This window comes from Cebus imitator, unplaced genomic scaffold (genome assembly GCF_001604975.1).
Source record: "Cebus imitator isolate Cc_AM_T3 unplaced genomic scaffold, Cebus_imitator-1.0 Scaffold4, whole genome shotgun sequence".
In the NCBI taxonomy this organism is placed as follows: domain Eukaryota; kingdom Metazoa; phylum Chordata; class Mammalia; order Primates; family Cebidae; genus Cebus; species Cebus imitator.
Genome location: NW_016107319.1, coordinates 11572284 through 11592650, shown reverse-complemented (window position 1 = coordinate 11592650; position 20367 = coordinate 11572284). Strand labels below are relative to the sequence as shown.

Genomic DNA, 20367 nt, shown 5'->3' with positions numbered 1-20367 from the left:
AACATCCAGAGAAGAAGCAGCTGGATGTCAGAAACTATGGAGAGGAGTTTGGCTAGGATGGCCAGACTTCAGGGGAAGATTATCATCCCACTCCACCCCCTTTCCAGCTCTCTTTCCCTCTGAGAGCCACTTCCACCACTCAATAAAGTCCTTCACATTAACTACCCTTTGATTTGTTTGTGTGACCTGATTTTTCCTGGATGCCTGACAAGAACTGGGGTACCAAGAAGGCAGAGTGTAAAAGGCCGTCACCTTTTATACTCCTCTGGGAGGGTAAAAGGACACAAGTCCTCTGGGGCTCCGGGGATCACAAACACCCCTCCTGGATGGCAGAGCTAAAAGACCATTGTAACACATTTGGACACTGCTGCAGGGCCGCACAGACCCTGCTCCTGCCAGAGAGGAGTGACCAGCCAGTTCCAGTGTTCCTTTGTGCCAGTTCCCACACTCGTTTGCTTGTGTCCTTGCTCCCTTAAGGGATTGAGCCTGGAGGCCTAGTAAATGACCCACCCCCTTCACGAGTCCCATGAAGGGATCAAGGGAACTCTCCCATCTTAGAGGGATGATGACCAAGCTGTGTTACTAAAATAAAAGGGAATTACTCAGGTAGAAGATGGGGAAGGGTATTTCAGGCCAGAGAGCAAGGCAATAAGAAATGGCATGATGAGTTTGGAGAATTGCAAGTAGTTCCTTGTTGTAGGATGTAAAATTCGAGGTAGGGAATGAGTTGTATAGAACCTGTTCAGGGAGGGTGTTGGATGCCATGCTAAGGAGCTAAGAATTCCTTCCTAAGTCAAAATACATGCATGTCTTTTATATATCAATAAAATACTCTAAATATTTATTATTACTTGTTAAAACTGGAAATCATGGTTCTTTCATAGACTGCAACCACAAAATTGAGTCAATTATTACCTTAATTATCAGTTGCTATTGAACCCAAGATCCTTGGTTTCAGTGTCTGATTTCACATGGTCTTCAGAATACCCAGAACCTTAATTATTTCACAAAAGATTAATGGAGCTCATTGCATAGGAGGACAGTATAGTTGACTGAGTGAGTTCAAATCCATCATTACTGTCAGAAAACAACTAAAAATGAGTTGGCCTGCAGCATCTTTGGATACCTAAGATGCCCCATCACTGTCATTTTATAAGAGGCAGGAGCACAGACCAATTTACAGAAAATATATTTCTTGCATTTGGGGTAAAGAAGAGAAAAAGAGGGAGTAGGAGTATAGTGATTTGATCTTATGAGTAGTAGTTGGTACTTAACTTTACTTTGACCTCTGAGTCTTTTTTCCTCCAATGATTCTATGTTTCCTCAAATGCTTGGCAAAACTTTTATTGAGTATAAGGTTAGTGAAAGGCATTAGAAAGAAATGAATTTAGAAAAGAGAGGCTCAAAAGGGAAGAGCCCATTTCTTTACTAAAAAGAAGTAATTCTGTTTTAAGCACAAAATAGGGTCTAGATATAAAAATTGTTGGTGGGAAAGGTACATTTTTTTGTAGGAAGGAGGGCCAGTGTTCCCTGTTGGTGTTACCACAACTCATTTATTTATACCCTTTTACTTATTTTTCCCCATACATAAAACTTTTTCCTGGAATCATCCACAATAGAATTCCAGGAAGATGTGTTAAATATGTTGCTATAGTTTACAATTTTCATCTGTAATGTTTTATTTAGCTGATTTCTTTTTTTTTCACTGCTCCCTGTACAACACAGAACACCATATGCCATTGTCCCTGTCAGGAAGCAAAGGTTTCCCTGGTCTGCGCCTGTGCCTATGTTTATGCCACAGAGGAGCTGTGGTCCAGTGCCATCTTTTATTGATAGGGCCAGCAAAGGAGAGATCTAATGAAATTATCAAAGCTTTGAATTAATTATGAACTGGAATAGGAGAGCTAAGCTCTCTGGAGCCGAGGATCTCATTACCCATTCACTCTCATTGCATCCTCTTCTGGAGCAGAAGGCATTTTCAGCTACAGCTCTTAGCCTGGGTTTGGACTTTATTCAAACTTACTAAACTGACATCCTTTTTTTACTACAGTGTGGCTGCTGGTATCCATGATGATTAATTTAATTCTGCTCTGGATATGCAGGAGATGTAAATAGGTTTCCTCTACCCTTTATTATTTTTTCTTTCATATTTTCTTTTTATCAAATTGGATGTTATACAAGTTTTTCTCCTTTTTGGGTAATGTGAGAAGCTTGGAGGACTCTGGTGTAGCTTCATTGAATATAGTGATTAAATTAAAATTAAGAGTAATATTACATCTACTATGTATTCCTCGGATATTTAGGTAAGCAGAAAGTCAAATATTTCTTCTCTAAATTTTGAACACAAAATTGGAGCTTTTCTTGCTTTTCTTTACCTTATAATTAATGGTATAGCAATAAGTTTCCTGGTCTTAACAGCATTGTTTGTATTTGCAATGCGTGTTGTATGGGAACAGGAGATCTTACCTTGTGATTGTAGTTCATAAGACTTGTGTTCACTGACAGGGAACAATTAATGTTTGTCTTACAATTCTGTTTTTCCTTCTCCCAGTAATATACATTTTTTAATGAATAAATCAACCTCTGATTGTTTTAAATTTAGTAGGAAAATCAATAGCAACATGGTTTCAATTTAGTACTGGCAATGATTCTTTTGGTACTGCCATATAGGTTCAAGACATGACAAGTGTTTTCTGCCTGCTTTTGAGACTCATTATTTATGAATTCCTAAGCTGTAGCTCATCTGTCTTAGTAAACTACAGGCCACTGGCAATTTTTGTAAGCAGTGACTAACTTTGCTTTAAAGAGTCAATGTTTTAAGGTTTTTAATAGTGGGGGAAGGGAGAATGATAATCTTTGGCTTTATTATTCCTATTTACTTTCAGTGAGTTTTTTCCCCCTATTTATTTTCTTTCTAGGCAGCTGCGATATTTAATTCAGCCTTTGGAAGTTTTTTGGTAAGTAAACATGGTTTAACTTGTCTATTATAACTTTTGTTGTGATACAGTTTGTATGAAAGATTTGGTGAAAGCTGGATTTCTTTTACTCTTTGGTTAAATATAAAAGTTGTTGAATCTTTTCATGTACCATTATCTAGTATCTGAATAAAATTGGTTAATAAATAAAGCAAATGTTCTCTTACAATGTATTTTGGAGGCTTGAGTTTTAATATTCCATTTAATGGATTCAAGGAATCAGTTAAAACACTATGTGTCTCCTTATAGAGGTTATGTCAATATATTGATCATTTAATGAGGTCTTTTAGATTATTATTATTTTGTATCATGGGACTGAGGATTTCGAAAAGGAAACATGACCCAGCTGGTCAGAAAGGGAATGCTAATTTACTTGTTGACATGCCATTTATTTTGTACATGTCAAAGAAGCTACTGGCTTGGATACTTCTGAGGAATCTATGTGGAAAAAGATTTGAAAGGAAGATATGACTAATGAGTAATTTTCAAGTAAATGTTGTATTAATATATATATATATATAAAGATTTAAAAGTAGTTCAGCTTTCATAAATAGAACCAATATAAGGATGTTGTTTTATCATTTTTAATCATTATTTTTAAATAAATGATGTAATAGAGACTTGATTTGTGTTATGAAAGACTGAGGAACTAAGTTTTCTCTTAATTTAAAATATTTTGTGCCCTAAAACTGTGTTAAATTCATGAAGTAAATTAGAATATTGTATTTTGGGGGGCATAACTCATTATCAGATATGTAGTGCAGTGACTTACAAATAACTGAGAGTAAAATCAGTGATGTGTAAACTAATTCATGAGTCTAGGTAAAATATCAATTACCTCTGTTTAACATGCTTTGTTAATTATTATTGTATGTATTTAAATGTAGTTAAAGCTTTTAAACATCTTGCTACATAGTGTTAACTCTACATGGTGCTACATAGCTTTTAGTGTCACATAGCCCTAGAGAGCTTTTAATGATGAAGCATCAGCAAAATATATGCATAGCTTATATCCTATTTTTATAGAGCCAGTAATATTTTTCGTGATGCCATATTATTTCTGGGTTTTAGAGGAGAGACAATAAAGTCTGTTTAACAAAAATGATCTCTTGGATTGCTTAGTTTAGACTCAGTAATATTTTAAGTCATTAATTCATGTGTCCAAGTATTATTCTATAAGTTGTCACAATTGTTTAAAAAAATAATGTCTGTAAAATATGAACTTTCTTGAAACCAATTTTTGTACACGATTTGGCACCATACACATCCACTACTAAAACATAGCTTCTTAAGTTGGGTTTCTTATTCTTTCAGGTGTCTAGACTTTGAGAAAATAAAGTTGACACAATTGTCTGAGCCACTAAAACAAAATACACTATTCCTTTTTTGGGGAACAAGCTTACTAAGTATAGTTTGAGACATGCTCTGACTATATGGACATATCCTATTTGTTCTACGAGGCCCACTTGTTTGGTAATGTCTAGTGAAGTACAACTTGTTCTCGTGGTTCTTGGGGATTTGTATTATGTTCTTTCACTCCTAAGAAGCTGTGCATTCTCACTTCTTAGTCTTTTGCTCTTTTTCTTTTCTTCACTTTTTTTCTTATCCTAATTCAGCTAATCAATCAAAACTATTTATTGATTTCCTGCTACATAGAGGTAGTTTTCTAGTATCTGTGAAGAATGCAAAGAAATACAAGGTGAGTCCCGCTAGGTTCTGGAGGTGACATGTAGAAAAAGAAATGCAATGTAAAGGTTAACAAGCCATATGAAAGATGTTACTAGAGATATATGATTGTCAAATAAATGGCACAGACAATATGCATTCTGAATTCAAAGGTCTGACAGAAGTGATTGCTCTGAGCTAGGTCTTGAAGTATGGGTAGGCCTTAACTGGTAAAGGACAGAGGAGAGGAAATGGCATGAGCAATGGCAGAGAGGCAGAAGTGTAGTTCTACTTTTTTTTTTTTTTAATTATACTTTAAGTTCTGGGATACGTGTGCAGGTTTGTTACATAGGTATACACGTGCCATCATGGTTTGCTGCACCAATCAACCCGTCATCTACATTAGGTATTTCTCCTAATGCTATCCTTCCTGAGTCCTCCAGTACCCAAAAGGCCCAGTGTATGATGTTCCCCTCCTTGTGTCCATGTGTTCTCATTGTTCAACTACCACTTATGAATGAGAGCATGTGCTGTTTGGTTTTCTGTTCCTGTGTTAGCTTTCTAAGAATGATGGTTTCCAGCTTCATCCACATCCCTGCAAAGGATGTGAACTCCTCCTTTTTTATGGCTGCATAATATTCCATAGTATATATGTGCCACATTTTCTTTATCCAGTGTATCATTGATGGGCATTTGGGTTGGTTCCAAGTCTTTCCTATTGTGAACAGTGCCACAATAAACACATGTGTGCATGTGTCTTTATAGTAGAATGATTTATAAACATTTGGGTGTACACCCAGTAATGGGATTGCTGAGTCAAATGGTATTTCTAGTTCTAGATCCTTAAGGAATTGCCATACTGTCTTCCACAATGGTTGAACTAGTTTACATTCCCACCAGTGTAAAAGTGTTTCTATTTCTCCACATCCTCGCCAGCATCTGTTTGATTCCTGACTTTTTTTTTTTTTTGAGATGGAGTTTTGCTCTTGTTGCCCAGGCTAGAGTGCAGTGGTATAATCTCAGGTAACTGCAACCTCCACCTGCTGGGTTCAAGTGATTCTCCTGCCTCTGCCTCTGGAGTATCTGGGATTACAGACATGTACCACAATGATCAGCTAATTTTTTATATTTTTAGTAAATATTAGGTTTCATAATTTTGGCCAGGTTGGTCTCGACCTCCTGACCTCAAGTGATCCACTGCCTTGGCTTCCCAAAGTGCAAGGATTACAGGCATGAGTCACCATGCCCGACCTGCTTCCTTAATGATCACCATTCTAACTGATGTGAGATGGCATCTCATTGTGGTTTTGATTAGCATTTCTTTCATGACAATAATTATGAGCTTTTTCTCATGTGTTTGTTGGCCATATAAATGTCTTCTTTTGGTAAGTGTCTGTTCATATCCTTTGTCCACTTTTTGATGGGATTTTTTTTTTCTTTTAAATTTTTTTAAGATCCTTGTAGATTCTGGATATTAGCCCTTTGTCAAATGGATGACCGCAAAAATTTTCTCCCATTCTGTAGGTTGCCTGTTCACTCTAATGATAATTTCTTTTGCTGTGCAGAAGCTCTTTAGTTTAATAGATTTCATTTGTCAATTTTGGCTTTTGTTGCTATTGCTTTTGGTGTTTTAGTCATGAAGTCTTTGCCCATGCCTATGTCCTGAATAGGTATTGCCTAGGTTTTCTTCTAGGGTTTTTATGGCTTTAGGTCTTATGTTTAAATCTTTAATCCATCTTGAGTTAATTTTTGTGTAAGGTGTAAGGAAGCGATCCAGTTTCAGCTTTCTGCATATGGCTAGCCAGTTTTCCCAAACACATTAATAGGGAATCCTTTCCCCATTGCTTGTTTTTGTCAGATTTGTCAAAGATCAGATGGTTGTAGATGTGTGGCATTATTTCTGAGGTCTCTGTTCTGTTCCATTGATCTACATATCTGTTTTGGTACCAGAAGCATGCTGTTTTGGTCATTGTAGTCTTGCAATAGTTTGAAGTCAGGTAGTGTGATTCCTCCAGCTTTGTTCTTTTTGCTTAGGATTGTCTTGGCTATACGTGCTCTTTTGGTTCCATATGAAGTTTAAAGTAGTTTTTTCTAATTCTGTGAAGAAAGTCAATGTCAGCTCAATGGGGATAGCATTGAATCTATAAATTACTTTAAGCAATATGGCCATTTTCATGATATTGATTCTTTCTATCCATAAGCATGGAGTATTCTTCCATTTGTTTTTGTCCTCTCTTATTTCCTTAAGTAGTGGTTTGTAATTCTCCTTGAAGAGGTCCTTCACATCCCTTGTAACTTGTATTCCTAGGTATTTTATTCTCTTTTTAGCAATTGTGAATGGGGATTCACTCATCATTTGGCTGTCTGTTTGTGTATTATTAGTGTATAGGAATGTTTGTGATTTTTGCACATTGATTTTGTGATTATCTCAATAGATGCAGAAAAGGCCTTCAATAAAATTCAACACCTCTTCATGCTAAAAACTCTCAATAAACTAGGTATTAATGGAACATATCTCAAAATAATGAGAACTATTTATGACAAAGCCACAGCCAGTATCATACCAAATGGGCAAAAGCTAGAAGTATTTCCTTTGAAAACCAGCACGAGACAAGGATGCCCTCTCTAACCACTCCTAATCAATATAATATTGAAAGTTCTGGCGAGGGCAGTGAGGCAAGAGAAGGAAATAAAGAATATTTAAATAGGAAAAGAAGAAGTCAAATTGTCTCTGTTTGCAGATGACATGATTGTATATTTAGAAAACCCCATTGTCTCAGCCCAAAATCTTAAGCTGATAAGCAACTTCAGCAAAGTTTCAGGATACAAAATCAATGGGTTTTACATTTTTTATTCCTTTTCCTTTCCCTGCTTTTTCTTTCATAAAGTTGAAAATTACCAGAGAATGTTTGGGAATGAAAATTATGATTAGGTATGTTTTGCTGCTCTAGTGTTAGAAGAGAAAGAATTCTATATCTTTTTTTTCCTTCTCTTCACCCTACTTACAACAACCTAGGATTATGAAATGTGTGAACCGTATCAGTTAGAATTAGATTTGGCTTAACAGAAAAAAGAAACAATAAATGATAGTGACTTACACAAGATTAAGATTTATTTCTCCATTATATAATATTTAGAGGGAGCTGTCTAAGTGTGTTATAGCGGCTTCATGGTCTTGTCATGAGCCAAGACTCCTATCTTTCTCCTCCACCATCTGCATTATGCAGTTTTCTTCCTCAAGGCTGCCTCATGGTCTAAGATAGCTGCTGGAGCACCAGCCAGAAAGTATGGATAGCAAGGTAAAGTAGTGGGAAGAGAAAAAAAATCTCCCTAAAGCCTGAGTCTTCTTTCTTTAGGCAGCATTACTGGAATTCCAACAGGATACTAGCACTTCTTGTTGCAGAACTCAGTCATGTGACCATACCTAGCCACTGAAATTGAGAAATATAGCAATTTACTGAGAGCTAAAAATTAGATTTCCGTTACTAAGAAAGAAGAGAGAAATAGACAGCTAGTACATTCTACATATGAGCAAGAAACAGTAATTATTAAGGGTTTTAAGAACGAGATTAATCTCAGTTAAATGACATGAGAGGACTTCAGAAAGAAATTGGTACTTGAGTTGGGATTAGGAAGAAGATTTATTTTAGAGGAGGGAAATTCCAAATTATAAACTTTATATTTTTATTTGATTATTCTTAAAGTGTGATACTTGTTACAGCTATTTGGGAATTTAAACGGAAAATGTCTACCTGTTCTTAAAATTTAGGATTATGGAAAGTAGTATGGTTTCTGGAGCCAGTCTGTCTGGGTTTGAATTGTTACTTGACTGAGTACTAGCCTAACTATATAAACTTCCCTGTATACATAATGAGGCAATGATAGTGCCTAAACTATAGAGTTGTGGCATAATCTATATAAAATGTTTATATGATGTGATAAGAAATAACTTTGAGCTAAACTTTAGATCTAGGTTTTTGTCCCTGCTCTGCCATGAATTTGTGTGTGTGTGACTATGGATATCCATGAAATAAGGAAATTGGTTATCTCTGACTAGGCTCTATAAGCCCCAAAATACCGTGATTCAAGGACTATTCCCTGATCACGAGTGACCATTCCCATAGTATATACATAATGGAATCTGAAAAGGGTATTTATTTCAGATTACCTTAAAATTTTGAATGAAAGGATTTAATTAGAAGAGTTTTTGAAGAAAGAACTCAGAGGGCATTTTTGTTGATTTTCAGTCATCAGGGTATACTAAATAAAATACTGTGCATGTTTATAGCTAGTTTAATAATGTCCCAGGTCTAATTTAAACAGTGTTTTTAGGAACTAATTATTATAGAAAACTGTTTTTGTTGTTGTTGTTATTGTTTTTAATGTAGCTAGGCTGGTAATAACTAATGATAGATGAATTCAATTTACATAAATTCAAGACCAAGAAAATATTTTAAAATCATGCCACAGAGGATTGCTTTAAGTTAAAAAGTTAATGTCATTATCTCCTCCTCTCATTTAAATTGTTCAGTTTACAATAATTGTGGAGCATGGTAAATGATTTGAGATTTCTCTCTTAATGAGATTTTAATAAAATTTGATAGTCAAGCACCCTGAATAACTAAAATGCTATTAAAATTTATGTATGTGTACATGTATATATTTCCATTTTAAGTTCAGGCATCTCACATGTTGCTCCTCATCAGGAGGTTTTGGTTTTTTAAAAATAGATACTGACATCTTTTGGGAAAATTCTAATTGATTTTTTTCTTTAATTTCAAAAGATTCAATTGTGTTGAAGACAAATTCCCCAAACTAAATTTAGATCATTTGATTTGTCAGAACTTAGCATTTTTGACTTGGAGGCTGAATTCGGTGTTTCTATGTCTCCAAGAATTATAGGTTAAAGTTTAAAAGGAACATTTAGAAGTTTGCTATTTTTAGACTCCTCAGCCAGCCTTTTATATTATTTTTGGAAACTCCTGGTCTTAAAGGGAAATGCTAGGGAGTGACAAGTTGATCATGCCAAACCGAGTTTTTAATAATGATGTTATAAACATTAGAACAATTCATGGCAACATAAATGTATTAATAAGAATTTCAGAAATAGCATCAAAGAGTTAGAAAGTTAAATCATCGTTGGAAATTCAAAACATCTAGTTTTAAAAAGATCTATATGAGTCACTGATTGCTTTCTAAATTTCTTCATTTAAAGTGTCAAGAAATGAATTTCTTTCACATAATTCTTCTCTTTTAAAATACTCATTGCTGGAACTAGCAGAAACTAGTCTAAGATGAACAATTTTCTTTTCATGCCAGATCAAAGGTTAAAAGGAGCTCCTTGCCTTGGGCTGAAAAACTAGCCAGCATTTATTTTTCTTCCCTTACCCAATTGTTCTGTCTTCCCTCTGCTTTGGCTGGTTCGCAGTTACTACTGTGCTTTGTAGAAAGCTTTGAATAGTTAACTGATGTTGTTATGGTTGCTGAAAGAAAAGAAATCCCAAACACAAATGCCATGTTTTAATAATAACTTGTGATATATGTTTATCACCTTCTTATAATTTTTCCTATCCTGTACAAAGATACATGCCTGTTTTATTGTTTTGGGTGACTCCTGATCTTAAAAGGAAACCCCTAGTGAATGACAAAGATGATCAGGCCAAATTGAGTTTCCAACTTTGCTATAAAACGTTAAAGAAATTCATGGTAACATAAATGTAAGAATTTCTGAAATATTTATAATGATTAGAAAGGAAACACTATTATCTTTGTTACTCATTAATCGCTGTGGAACAATGCTTTTTTTAAAATTTGTTCAAGAATCTCAAATGTTAAACAAAGAGACTTAAGGGTGGTACTAGATAAGATTCCATTGTTAATTTGATTTGCTTTCTCTTAAGTCTAGGATGTACTTAGTTTATGGTTTACGGAGCATCTTATTTTGTACAGTATTGAAGACTGTGGATGTGTGTGTGTGTGTGCGCACGCGCGTGTGTACACTTAATTTTCTTAAAATCTTAACCCAAATTATTCACTTGAGATCTTGGTTTTACCCCAAAAGTTTATGACTGTTTATAAACAAGTTTTTATTTTTATTAAACTTAAATGCCAGAGCAAACAAATGACTTAATATTTAAGCAGTATCAGTACCATCTTCTAGATGCTGTTTCAAGTTCATCTTTTAGTGGGAAGACCTGGATAAAATGAAGATTTTAAATGGCCCATCTTGGGCGTTAAAATTAATAACCATGTTCAGATGAATGGAAGTTTGTTTCCGCCTTTGCACAATGCAACCTATCATTGTGCTACGCATTTCATTTGATCATCACCTGTTTGGGCAAGTGAACATCATAAAGGCTGGATTGCTGAGAACAGACTACTTTTGTTTTAAAAATAGCGTTGGTTCAATTAGCAGTGTAGCACAGCATAGGAAAATAGGATAGAAAACCAACACACATATACTCAGAGTCCATTAGATTCAAGGCATTTTTCGAGATACTGAAGCAAATACACAAAACATAAATGTGGGAAAAATAATAATAAAATATTTAAGAAACAGAGAAGACAGGAAGGAGGACTGTCTTCAATGCAGTGTTTTCCAGCATTCAGACATCATTATAGCTTTTGCCGTGTCAACACACTGATTGTTAAATAAGACTAACATTTTCAATTTAAACTTACTTCAAGCCAAAACTTATATCAACACTATAAATAAAGAACTATCTTGTCATGAATAGAAGGTAACTGAAATTAAGTCAATGGAAAAAAGCTACTATTAATTTGTAGCTAACCTCTGCTGCTTACTCAAGGCTCTGAGTCTGATGCCTACCCTTCTTTTGATAAAAGGTGAAATTAGCACCAGCACCAAACAAAGCACCTTTTCCTTCTGCAATCTGAAGGATTGAAAGAGAGTTGAAAAGGCAATAAGTTGCATTACTAATTCTCTGTGCACAAGTCCTTGACTCATCTTGTTTTCATTTACACTTTGGGAAACACTGTTCTCTGAGGTCACTTCTCAATCACTTCATCAAAGAAGTGAATTAAAATTATTTGGAGAAGTCAAATGAAGAAACCTCCAGAATCAAGGACTCTGGCAATCTGAACATATTAGTGTTTTTTTTTTTTCACTAGATCATTTTCTACATGACACCTCTCCAGAAAAGCAGTGGCATGTGTGCCAAAGTGACAAACATGTTTGCAGAGTTAAAAATATGCTGTAATGCTCCAGTCAGGAAGACCTAGTGATAGCTGCATGTGGGTTTGTTTTTAAAACAAACTCTTATCTGAAGTACAATCATTGTAAATAAAAAATGGTCTTTGTTGCTTAATAAAAATGTATAGACTCTATACCTACTCCATTTTAGCAGCATAATGTTCTATGCTGTCTGACAGGACTTGTGTTGCAACTAAATGCATTAGTCACAGTGACCATTTTTCTTGCAAATTTGTGACACAGATTTAATTATAGGAATGACCAGCAACTTACAAATCTAATTTTGGTGGAGGCTGAGGCAACTTTTTTTTTAAATTTTAATAATGATGGATTTTTTAAAGCAATGATTTCATTACCATTTAAAGAAATCTACTGGTGTAGAACTAGCCAATTGACTGGAGTTATTTTATTACCCTTTAACAAATGTCATGTACTTTCATTTTAATTTTTATTAATTTTTAAAATATCATCAATCCCAAACTGGAAAAGTATTTGCTCCTATATTCATTTGAGTAAAAATAAATCAATATAAATTATTCTGGGTCAGGATGTTTGTAAAGGACCTCCTGAGAAAGATGATCCTAGCAGTTGTTTAAAATCAAAATTAAATCTCTTTAATTTGAATCCAGTCTACTAGAGAACTTTAGTAAGAGATGATAATGTTGCAAATAGTTCTCATTTCTTTGTTTCGTTCTCCTTCAAACTAAAAATTTTGTGTGGTTAATCTATTTGTTGAGCTAATATTTTGGGGGTCTGCCATAATGGTATGGTGAGCCAAATGATTAAGATTTTTGCCTTCATCTGTATTACAGATTCTTAAAGTGAGAATATAAGTCCTAATTGGGAGTGTGTGTGGCTGGGAGAGGCTGTTGTAGTAAACAGTGTTAAATATTTTCATAGAACTTCATTAAAGTTTTGTTCCATTATTAATATACCTTGTTGACTCAGACCCTACTGCCATTCCAAAATAAGTCTGACCACGTGGAGAGAAGCAGGAGGAAAACAGAGGATGTATAAACTTGGTTCTACCAACCAAAGAGAATCCCTTTAATTGTTGGCCCCTGTGATGAAAGCAGTGTGAGGCCTCCAAACTTCATCATGGATTTAGGATTTCAAGTAAACATTTAGTTTTCTAAAAAACAATAGTCTGAATTATTGGAAATAGCAGATTTTAGTTTGAAATTAAAAAATCATATTTTAAGCTTAGATTTATTGCATGTTGCTTTTGGATCTTACATTAACTTTTAAAATGGAACATTTGTGGACATCTTACCATGTGCTAGGCTCTTGGCCAGCTTCTAGAACTGAAAAAAATAATTTAAAAAATGATTCTTGCCCTCAATTTGCTTAAAATTCCTGAATTTAAATGCTGTTTTTCCTAGTATGATTCTACAGACCTCCTAATTCTGAATTGACTCCAAGTAACGGCACCATACAATTTGAGGACCACTTATTTTACTATAAAACTTCAAGCAGGCAGGCATGGTGGCTCACGCCTGTAATCCCAGCACTTTGGGAGACCAAGGTGGGTGGATCACAAGGTCGGGAGTTCAAGACCAGACTGATCAACATGGCGAAGCCTCATCTCTACGAAAAATACAAAAATTAGCTGGGCATGGTGGCACATGGCTATAATCCCAGCTACTCAGGATGCTGGGGCCAGAGAATTGCTTGAACCTGGGAGGCGGAGGTGGCAGTGAGCTGAGATCATACCACTGTACTCCAGCCTGGGCGACAGAGTAAGACTGGTTCTCAGAAAAAAAAAAAAAAGCCAGAGAATATGTATATTATATATCTTGCAAATATTTTTCTTTGTCTTTAGCCTTCTAGTTTTTTTCTGTGTGTATGTGGGTGAGGGGGTGACTTTTTATTGACAAATTCAAAATTTCTTTAAATCAGATCTATTGAGGTATAATTTCCATACAGAAAAATCTATGCATTTTAGAGGTATAGTTCTGTCAATTTTGACAAATGTATGCAGTCATATAGCAATCTTCTCAATCAAGATAATAGACTCATCACCTAGAAAGTTTCTTCTTGCCCTTTGGAGTCAATCCTCGTCTCTGGCAGCCACTGAATTTTTTTTTCTGTCTCTATACTTTTGCCTTTTTCCAGAAAGTCATCTAAATGCAATCACACGATATATGCTTTTTGAGTACGATTTCTATCACTTAGCATATGCTTTTTGTGATTCATCTATGTTGTATATATCAGTAGTTATTTTCTTTTTATTGCTAAGTAATATTACATTGTTAATTTGTTTGCCATTTGATGAACTTCTGGTTGTTTCCTTGATGATGATTATAAATAAAGTTGCTATGAATATTTGTGTACAGGTTCTTATATAGATATATGTTTCTATTTCTTTTGGAAATATCTATACTGAGTCATATAGTGAGTATATTTTAACATTATAAGAAATCACCAAACTCTTTCCCAAAGTGATTATACCATTTTATATTCCCAGAATGTAAAAGGAGTCCAGTTGTTCTACAACCTTGCCATCCCTTGACATTCCCAATATTTTTTATTTTAGCCATTCTAATAGGTGTGTAGTGGTATGTCATCATAGCTATAATTTGTATTTCTCTAATGGCTAATGATGTTGGACATTTTGTATGTGCTTATTTGCCATCTGTATATCTTCTTTTGTGGCCTGTGTGTTCAAATCTCTTGCCCATCTTATTAGGTTGTTTTCTTATAATTGGGTACAAGTTTTTAAGTATGCTTTGGACACCAGTCATTTATCAGACATATGTTTTGTAAGTGATTTTTCCCAGCCTGTAGCTCATTTTTTCATTTTATTGACAGTAACTTTCAAATAGCAGAAGTTTAAAAGTTTTGTTAAATCTAGTTTATCTATTATTTTTCTTTTATGACTCAGGCTTTTAGTATTCTATTAAGAAATCCTTGTTTGCCACAAATATTTGTCTCCTATGTTTTCTTTTATAAGTTTTAGTTTTTGTTTTTACATTTAGTCTTATGACCCATTCTGAATTAATGTCTGTGTATAGTTTAGCATATTAGTTGGTGTTCATTACTTTGCATATTGTTCTAGAATTGTAAAGTTTTTATGTCTGTCACATTTGTCCATGATTTTTTCATTGCCTTTATACTTATGAAGCTTTTTCCTATCACAATGCTAGGTAAAAATTTATGTGTATTTTCTTATAGTTTTATAATCAAGATGAATACTTAATACTGTATATGCTAAAAAGCAAAGCCCATCATATGGGGGTTCATAAAAAGAAATAATAGCTTGAAAGGGCTTCACCTGATTATGGTATCATTGGTTAAAGAAGTCAATTTCTGTTTGTTGCTTTCCCTACTGTGTTTTCTGGCCCTGTAAATCCAGCCTCACAGTGTTATTCTCACATCTACATAGTGATAGATATGACTGTCCCTGAAAATAATTGGATCAGTATTCATGACTGTTAAAAATTGTTTTTCTATCTTAGAATATCACATATGACATTAATGCAATTACTTAAAATTGTTTATTCAAAATGCGAAATGGGGATGGACATAGAAGAATAAGGGAAAATTATAGAAACCTCATTTTTTAAATCAATTTGATTTACAATTGTTCACACTAATTAACAGTAAAATATTCTTATTTGGAGGATTATGAACCAAGGTGAATAGCTCTCTTAGTATAATTTAAGATAATAGAGGTCTTTTTAAAAATAAAATTTATAATTTTAAGAGCCTTGATAAACTTGATTTTAACTTTAGATAACTGAACAAGCTGTACTGATCAGGGGGAAAAATACTCTATTAATGTAAACCTGGTATTTTTAGAGTCAAAGAACCACAAATTTAGATGGTGAATAAGTAGAGTAACTAGTGTTACGTAGAGTAACATTGATTCATATTCTGTGTGTCCAGGGATGATTATACTCTGAGCTTACAGCTTTCTTTTTTGCTAGAACTCCACACTTGTTTACTTTTCCTGAGTAGCTTTTTTTGGTGATATTTTAAATAAGTAGAATAATTTAAAATGTTCACTGTGTTTATAGTTTTACCTTATAACAGTAGTTACTGGTCAAGATTTGTGGTTTGGTTTCTTTTATTATTCAGCCAATTCTCTTGTAAACAGTCATTTTCTACAGTGTTTTTAAGTTTTCACTTGAATGCTTTAGTTAATATTTTTATCCATTTATTTTGGAGGGGTAATGTTTATTAACATTATTGTGCTTTTGGTGCTTTCCAAGAGCCAGGGCAATGAATCCTATCTTCTTTGTTGTCATCTACATAATGTTATAAGATAAACTATTCCAAATACTATGTTTATGTGTCGCTCCTACGCCCTAATGCCTTTAGTGGCTCTTAATTACCCACTACCTAATTGGCCATTCAGGGATCCTCCCATTGTGGCCCTATTGTCTCTCTCTCTCTCTCTCCCCACCTACCAGTGTTTTTCATTCTCATGTTAACTGTTGATCCACACTTCTCCACCCTCTCCTCTTTGTTAAATCCACTTTATCTATCTTTTTTTTCTTTTATGGCTCAGGCTTTTTGTATCCTATCTAAGAAATCCTTGTTTGTCACAAAGATTTTTTTCCCTATGTTTTCTTCTATAAGTTTGTTTTAGTTTTTATATTTAGTCTTATGATGCATTTTGAATTAATATTTGTGTATAGTTCAGTGTATTAGTTGCTGTTTGTGATTTTTGCATACAGTTATAGAATATTAAAGCTTTTATGATCTGTCACATTTGTCCATTTCTTCCTTTATGGATGTTTTTTATTGCCTTTATACTTAGAAAGCATCCTCTAGTGTTTGGGCATTTTTCCGCTTCCACCTCTTTGCTTGCACTGTTCCCATCCATTCCATTTTCCTAGCCATCCCTCAAAGCCTGTCTCAAAAGCAATTTCCCCAGCTTTCCTTTTATGATTATTTAGTTTTTGGAATGAGTTTCCATCTAGATTGTAATGGGTTACTATAGATTGTAACTGGTTAGTGCAGTTAGTTTGAAATTCTGACCTTCTCTCCCATCTCTGGCACTTCCTATCCTTGTTAGTCTGCTATTTTTCTTTTTATAAAATAATGTCTTCTAACATAGTATATAATGTATCATTTATTATATTAATTGACTGTTTCCCCCTATTCAAATGAAAGCTCCATGAAAGTTCTTTCTTTTGGTTGCTTCACTATCTATCTTCAATATTTATAGTACTTGACACAAAGTAACCATTCAAAAAATATTAAATGAATAGATATCATCCAATGAATGTTATTTTAATCTCTCTTCTTTATTAAAGATTATAAAATATCTTATATATAGTATGCACTTAAAGTGCATACTAATTATCATAATTATATGTTGAATTCATTTGACAAAAATTGTATCACTTTTGTCATCTGTTTTGACCATAATTAGTCATCTGTCTACCAAATTTTTCTTTACCACATTAAAATGATTTTAAATTCCAAGCTTTTAAATCTCAATAAAACATATACTATGGCTGTAAGAAATTTGTATTGCCTTATATTCAGTGTTTATTTGGAATGAGAGTGGATATTTGTCCCACACATAAGTTTGATATTTAGTAATTTATAAGATTTTCTTCTACTAAAGAAGGAAATCCTATAAAGTAGATTGGGGCAGATAATAGATTTGGTAATCTATTATCCCTGTATAATAGATTATCAAACCCATATGCTATTTTCATTGAAATAATTGATTTTAAATATCAGGGAGTTTTTCATGAAAAATGACTACAAATGTGATTATTACAAATATTTAAATAGCTAGAGATGTGTAAATAAGAGGATATAATAAGTGATTTCCATTATATAGCATTGTAGAGAATAGTTTCACTGTTGGTGTTAAAGGAAAGTATTTTTTTAATTAAAGTTTATTTTTTAACTACTTGTGAAATACATACTATAATTAAATTGACAAGTGAAAGTTAAATTTCTAGACAGCGCTTAAGAAGAAACTGTACCATATCCTAAAAAAGAAGTAAAAATGTAAGTATGAAAAATTAAAAAACCAATTCAATGGTGCATATCTGAGTGGCATTAGAAGTCCTTAGAAAATAGAAAAAAGAAAGAAAAAGCCAAGGTGAGAATGACAAACCAGATAACTTGAACTTGCAATATCATATGACAGCAGATGAAAGCTAATGTGGTTTGCTCTTTAGAGGCATCATGTTACAACCCTCTGCACTGTAGTTTAGTGGGTTCATAATTCAGAATATTGCTTTGACTTTGGTCTTATCATCTTGTCAGAGGTTAAAATTTGTTAAATGAGATATAGAAAATCATGAAGATGTGACTTGGGCTGGAGGAGCTTTGGAGAGTGCTATCTATCTCCATGTAATGGAGAAAAGGTAGACTTTTAAGATACTAAAGGAAGGATAGTTACTCAAATGATTTTTTAATGGGAAAGGTTTTTTTTGTTGTTGTTTGTTTGTTTTTTTTTGTTTGTTTTTTTTTTTTGAGTTAAGGTCTTGTTTCATTGCCCAAGCTGGAGTGCAGTGTGGTAGGATCACAGTTCACTTGATCCTCAACCTCCCAGGCTCAAGCAATTCTCCCACCTCAGCGTCTCGAGTAGCTGGGACTACAGGCATGCACCACCATGCCTGGGTAATTTTTAAAGATTTTTGTAGAAACTGGGTCTTACTTTGTTGCCCATACTGGTCTTGATCACCTGGGCTCAAGCAGTTCTCTTGCCTCAAACCCCTAAAGAGCTGGGATTACAGGTGTGAGCCACTGCACCTTCCATTTTAAAAATAATAACCTAAAAAATACATTAATATTTGTATTTTTTATAACAGCTTAACAAGCCATTCAGAATACCTGATCAGTAGCTACCGAGGTATGCAAATGAGGAGCAGGACAGGTTTTTCAATTTATTCAATAATTAAAATAAGTAATAGGAAAGATTATTTCTAGTGTTACCAAAGAAAGTAGGTTTACATGTTTCTTTTTCTCTTTTCTTCATTTATTTCTGCCTTTTTAAACTAAAGAGGAAACAATGAGTAGAGATCATTGAAACAGTATGTAAACCTAGAGTCTTCTGCCTTTTGCCCTTTAATTCACAGATATTTTTCCTCGAAGATGGTTGAATCCTTGGGTCTATATGTTGTGTAGTTTATAGCCAAACAACTGTTAAAGTCAAAAGGTTAAATTTCCGGCTTAAAAAAAATTGAATAAAAACTCCTACCAGTGCAAACCAATGGTTAAAAAAAGTTTTAAGCATGTAACACTAGAAAACATCCAGATTAGGAAGAATACTTATCTTTTTTGGGGGGTTCATGTGTCAATGTAGGGTGGTATGCAGTGGCATCATCACAACTCACTGCAACCTTTGCCTCTCAGGTTCAAGTGATTCTCCCATCTCAGCCTCCTGAGTAGCAGGGACCACAGGCGTGCAACACCATGCCTAGATAAATTTTTTTTGTGTGTGTATTTTTTGTAGAGACAGGGCTTTGCCATGTTGCCCAAGCTGGTCTACAATCCTTAGTTCTGAAACAAATCTTCCATCATGTCTGGCTACTTTTCAGATTCCATCAACCTCGTGCCATGATCAGTAAGATTTTTCTAGAGACAAAAATACCATACACTAATAAAAATCGCAGATAGCATTGTGCATTTTTGTCTTCGTTTTCCTAATTGTCCCTGACCATTCATTTCTTTATGAGACTTCTAAATAGTGAGTCACCTAAAGCATATGTTTTGCTACATGTTTTAAAAATACAAACTAGAAGGAAAAGTTTTTCTTCTTTTTATTTACTTATTTAATTTATTTTTTGTAGAGATGGGGTTTTGCCATGTTGCCTAGATTATTCTTGAATTTCTAAGCTCAAGCAATCCTTTCACATTGGCCTTCCAAGTGTTGGGATTATAAACATGAGCCACCGCACTCAGCCTAAGTTTTTCTTTGTAAAGGAGAGGTTGGGTGCCATGTAGTCTTTAAAGAAATTTTTCTTTCTCTGCTGGAAATCACTCTTCATGCCTCACAGACCTGAGAGCTCTTTCTTTAGCTGTGATGGTAACATGATGTCGCTTGCTGAACCATTTCTCGTAATATTACTTTTTTTCATTGTCTATTGGAACCATCCCACATTTTTAAGATACTAAGCACCTCATTGTTAGAAATATAAGTAGCATATACTTTGCAAGTTTGTGATGGTTCTGTTTAGAAACTGATTCTGTGGCACCACCTTGCAAGAGTAGATTCACGTTAATCATACTCAGATAATGATATATAAGACAGATTGCCAATTTACTAATTGGTTATTGAAAAAATAGTTATGAAAGACTTTTAGACACTGGGGTTGATGCATTCTCTCTTCATGGTTAAATTCACATGAGAAAGTATTTTACTAAGAAGTTTATTTGGTGAGAATGAGATTAGAGGAAGCAGATGTAAGGAGGTAAATCTCAAGAGCAATTCTATCAGTCTGTTGTAAATGGATGTGTCTGGCTCCACTGCAAGGGTACATTGCCCGTGGAAACAGACAGGTCCATCGTTTGAACCAGGGATCTTCTTTCCTAGGTGTG

General features: G+C 34.2%; 1 protein-coding gene across 4 annotated transcripts in view; it reads left to right on the top strand.

Annotated features, from left to right (window-relative positions):
- SLC10A7 (solute carrier family 10 member 7) overlaps nucleotides 1–20367 on the top strand; it is a 265153-nt gene that overhangs the window by 77305 nt on the left and 167481 nt on the right. For 3 of the 4 annotated variants that reach the window (XM_017534811.2, XM_017534832.2, XM_017534826.2), the window contains exon 5: nucleotides 2919–2957. The exons of the other annotated variant lie outside the window; for it this stretch is intronic. In XM_017534811.2, coding sequence (XP_017390300.1) covers nucleotides 2919–2957 — 39 coding nt within the window. The remainder of the gene's footprint in view (nucleotides 1–2918; nucleotides 2958–20367) is intronic. 4 annotated transcript variants of the gene reach the window in all.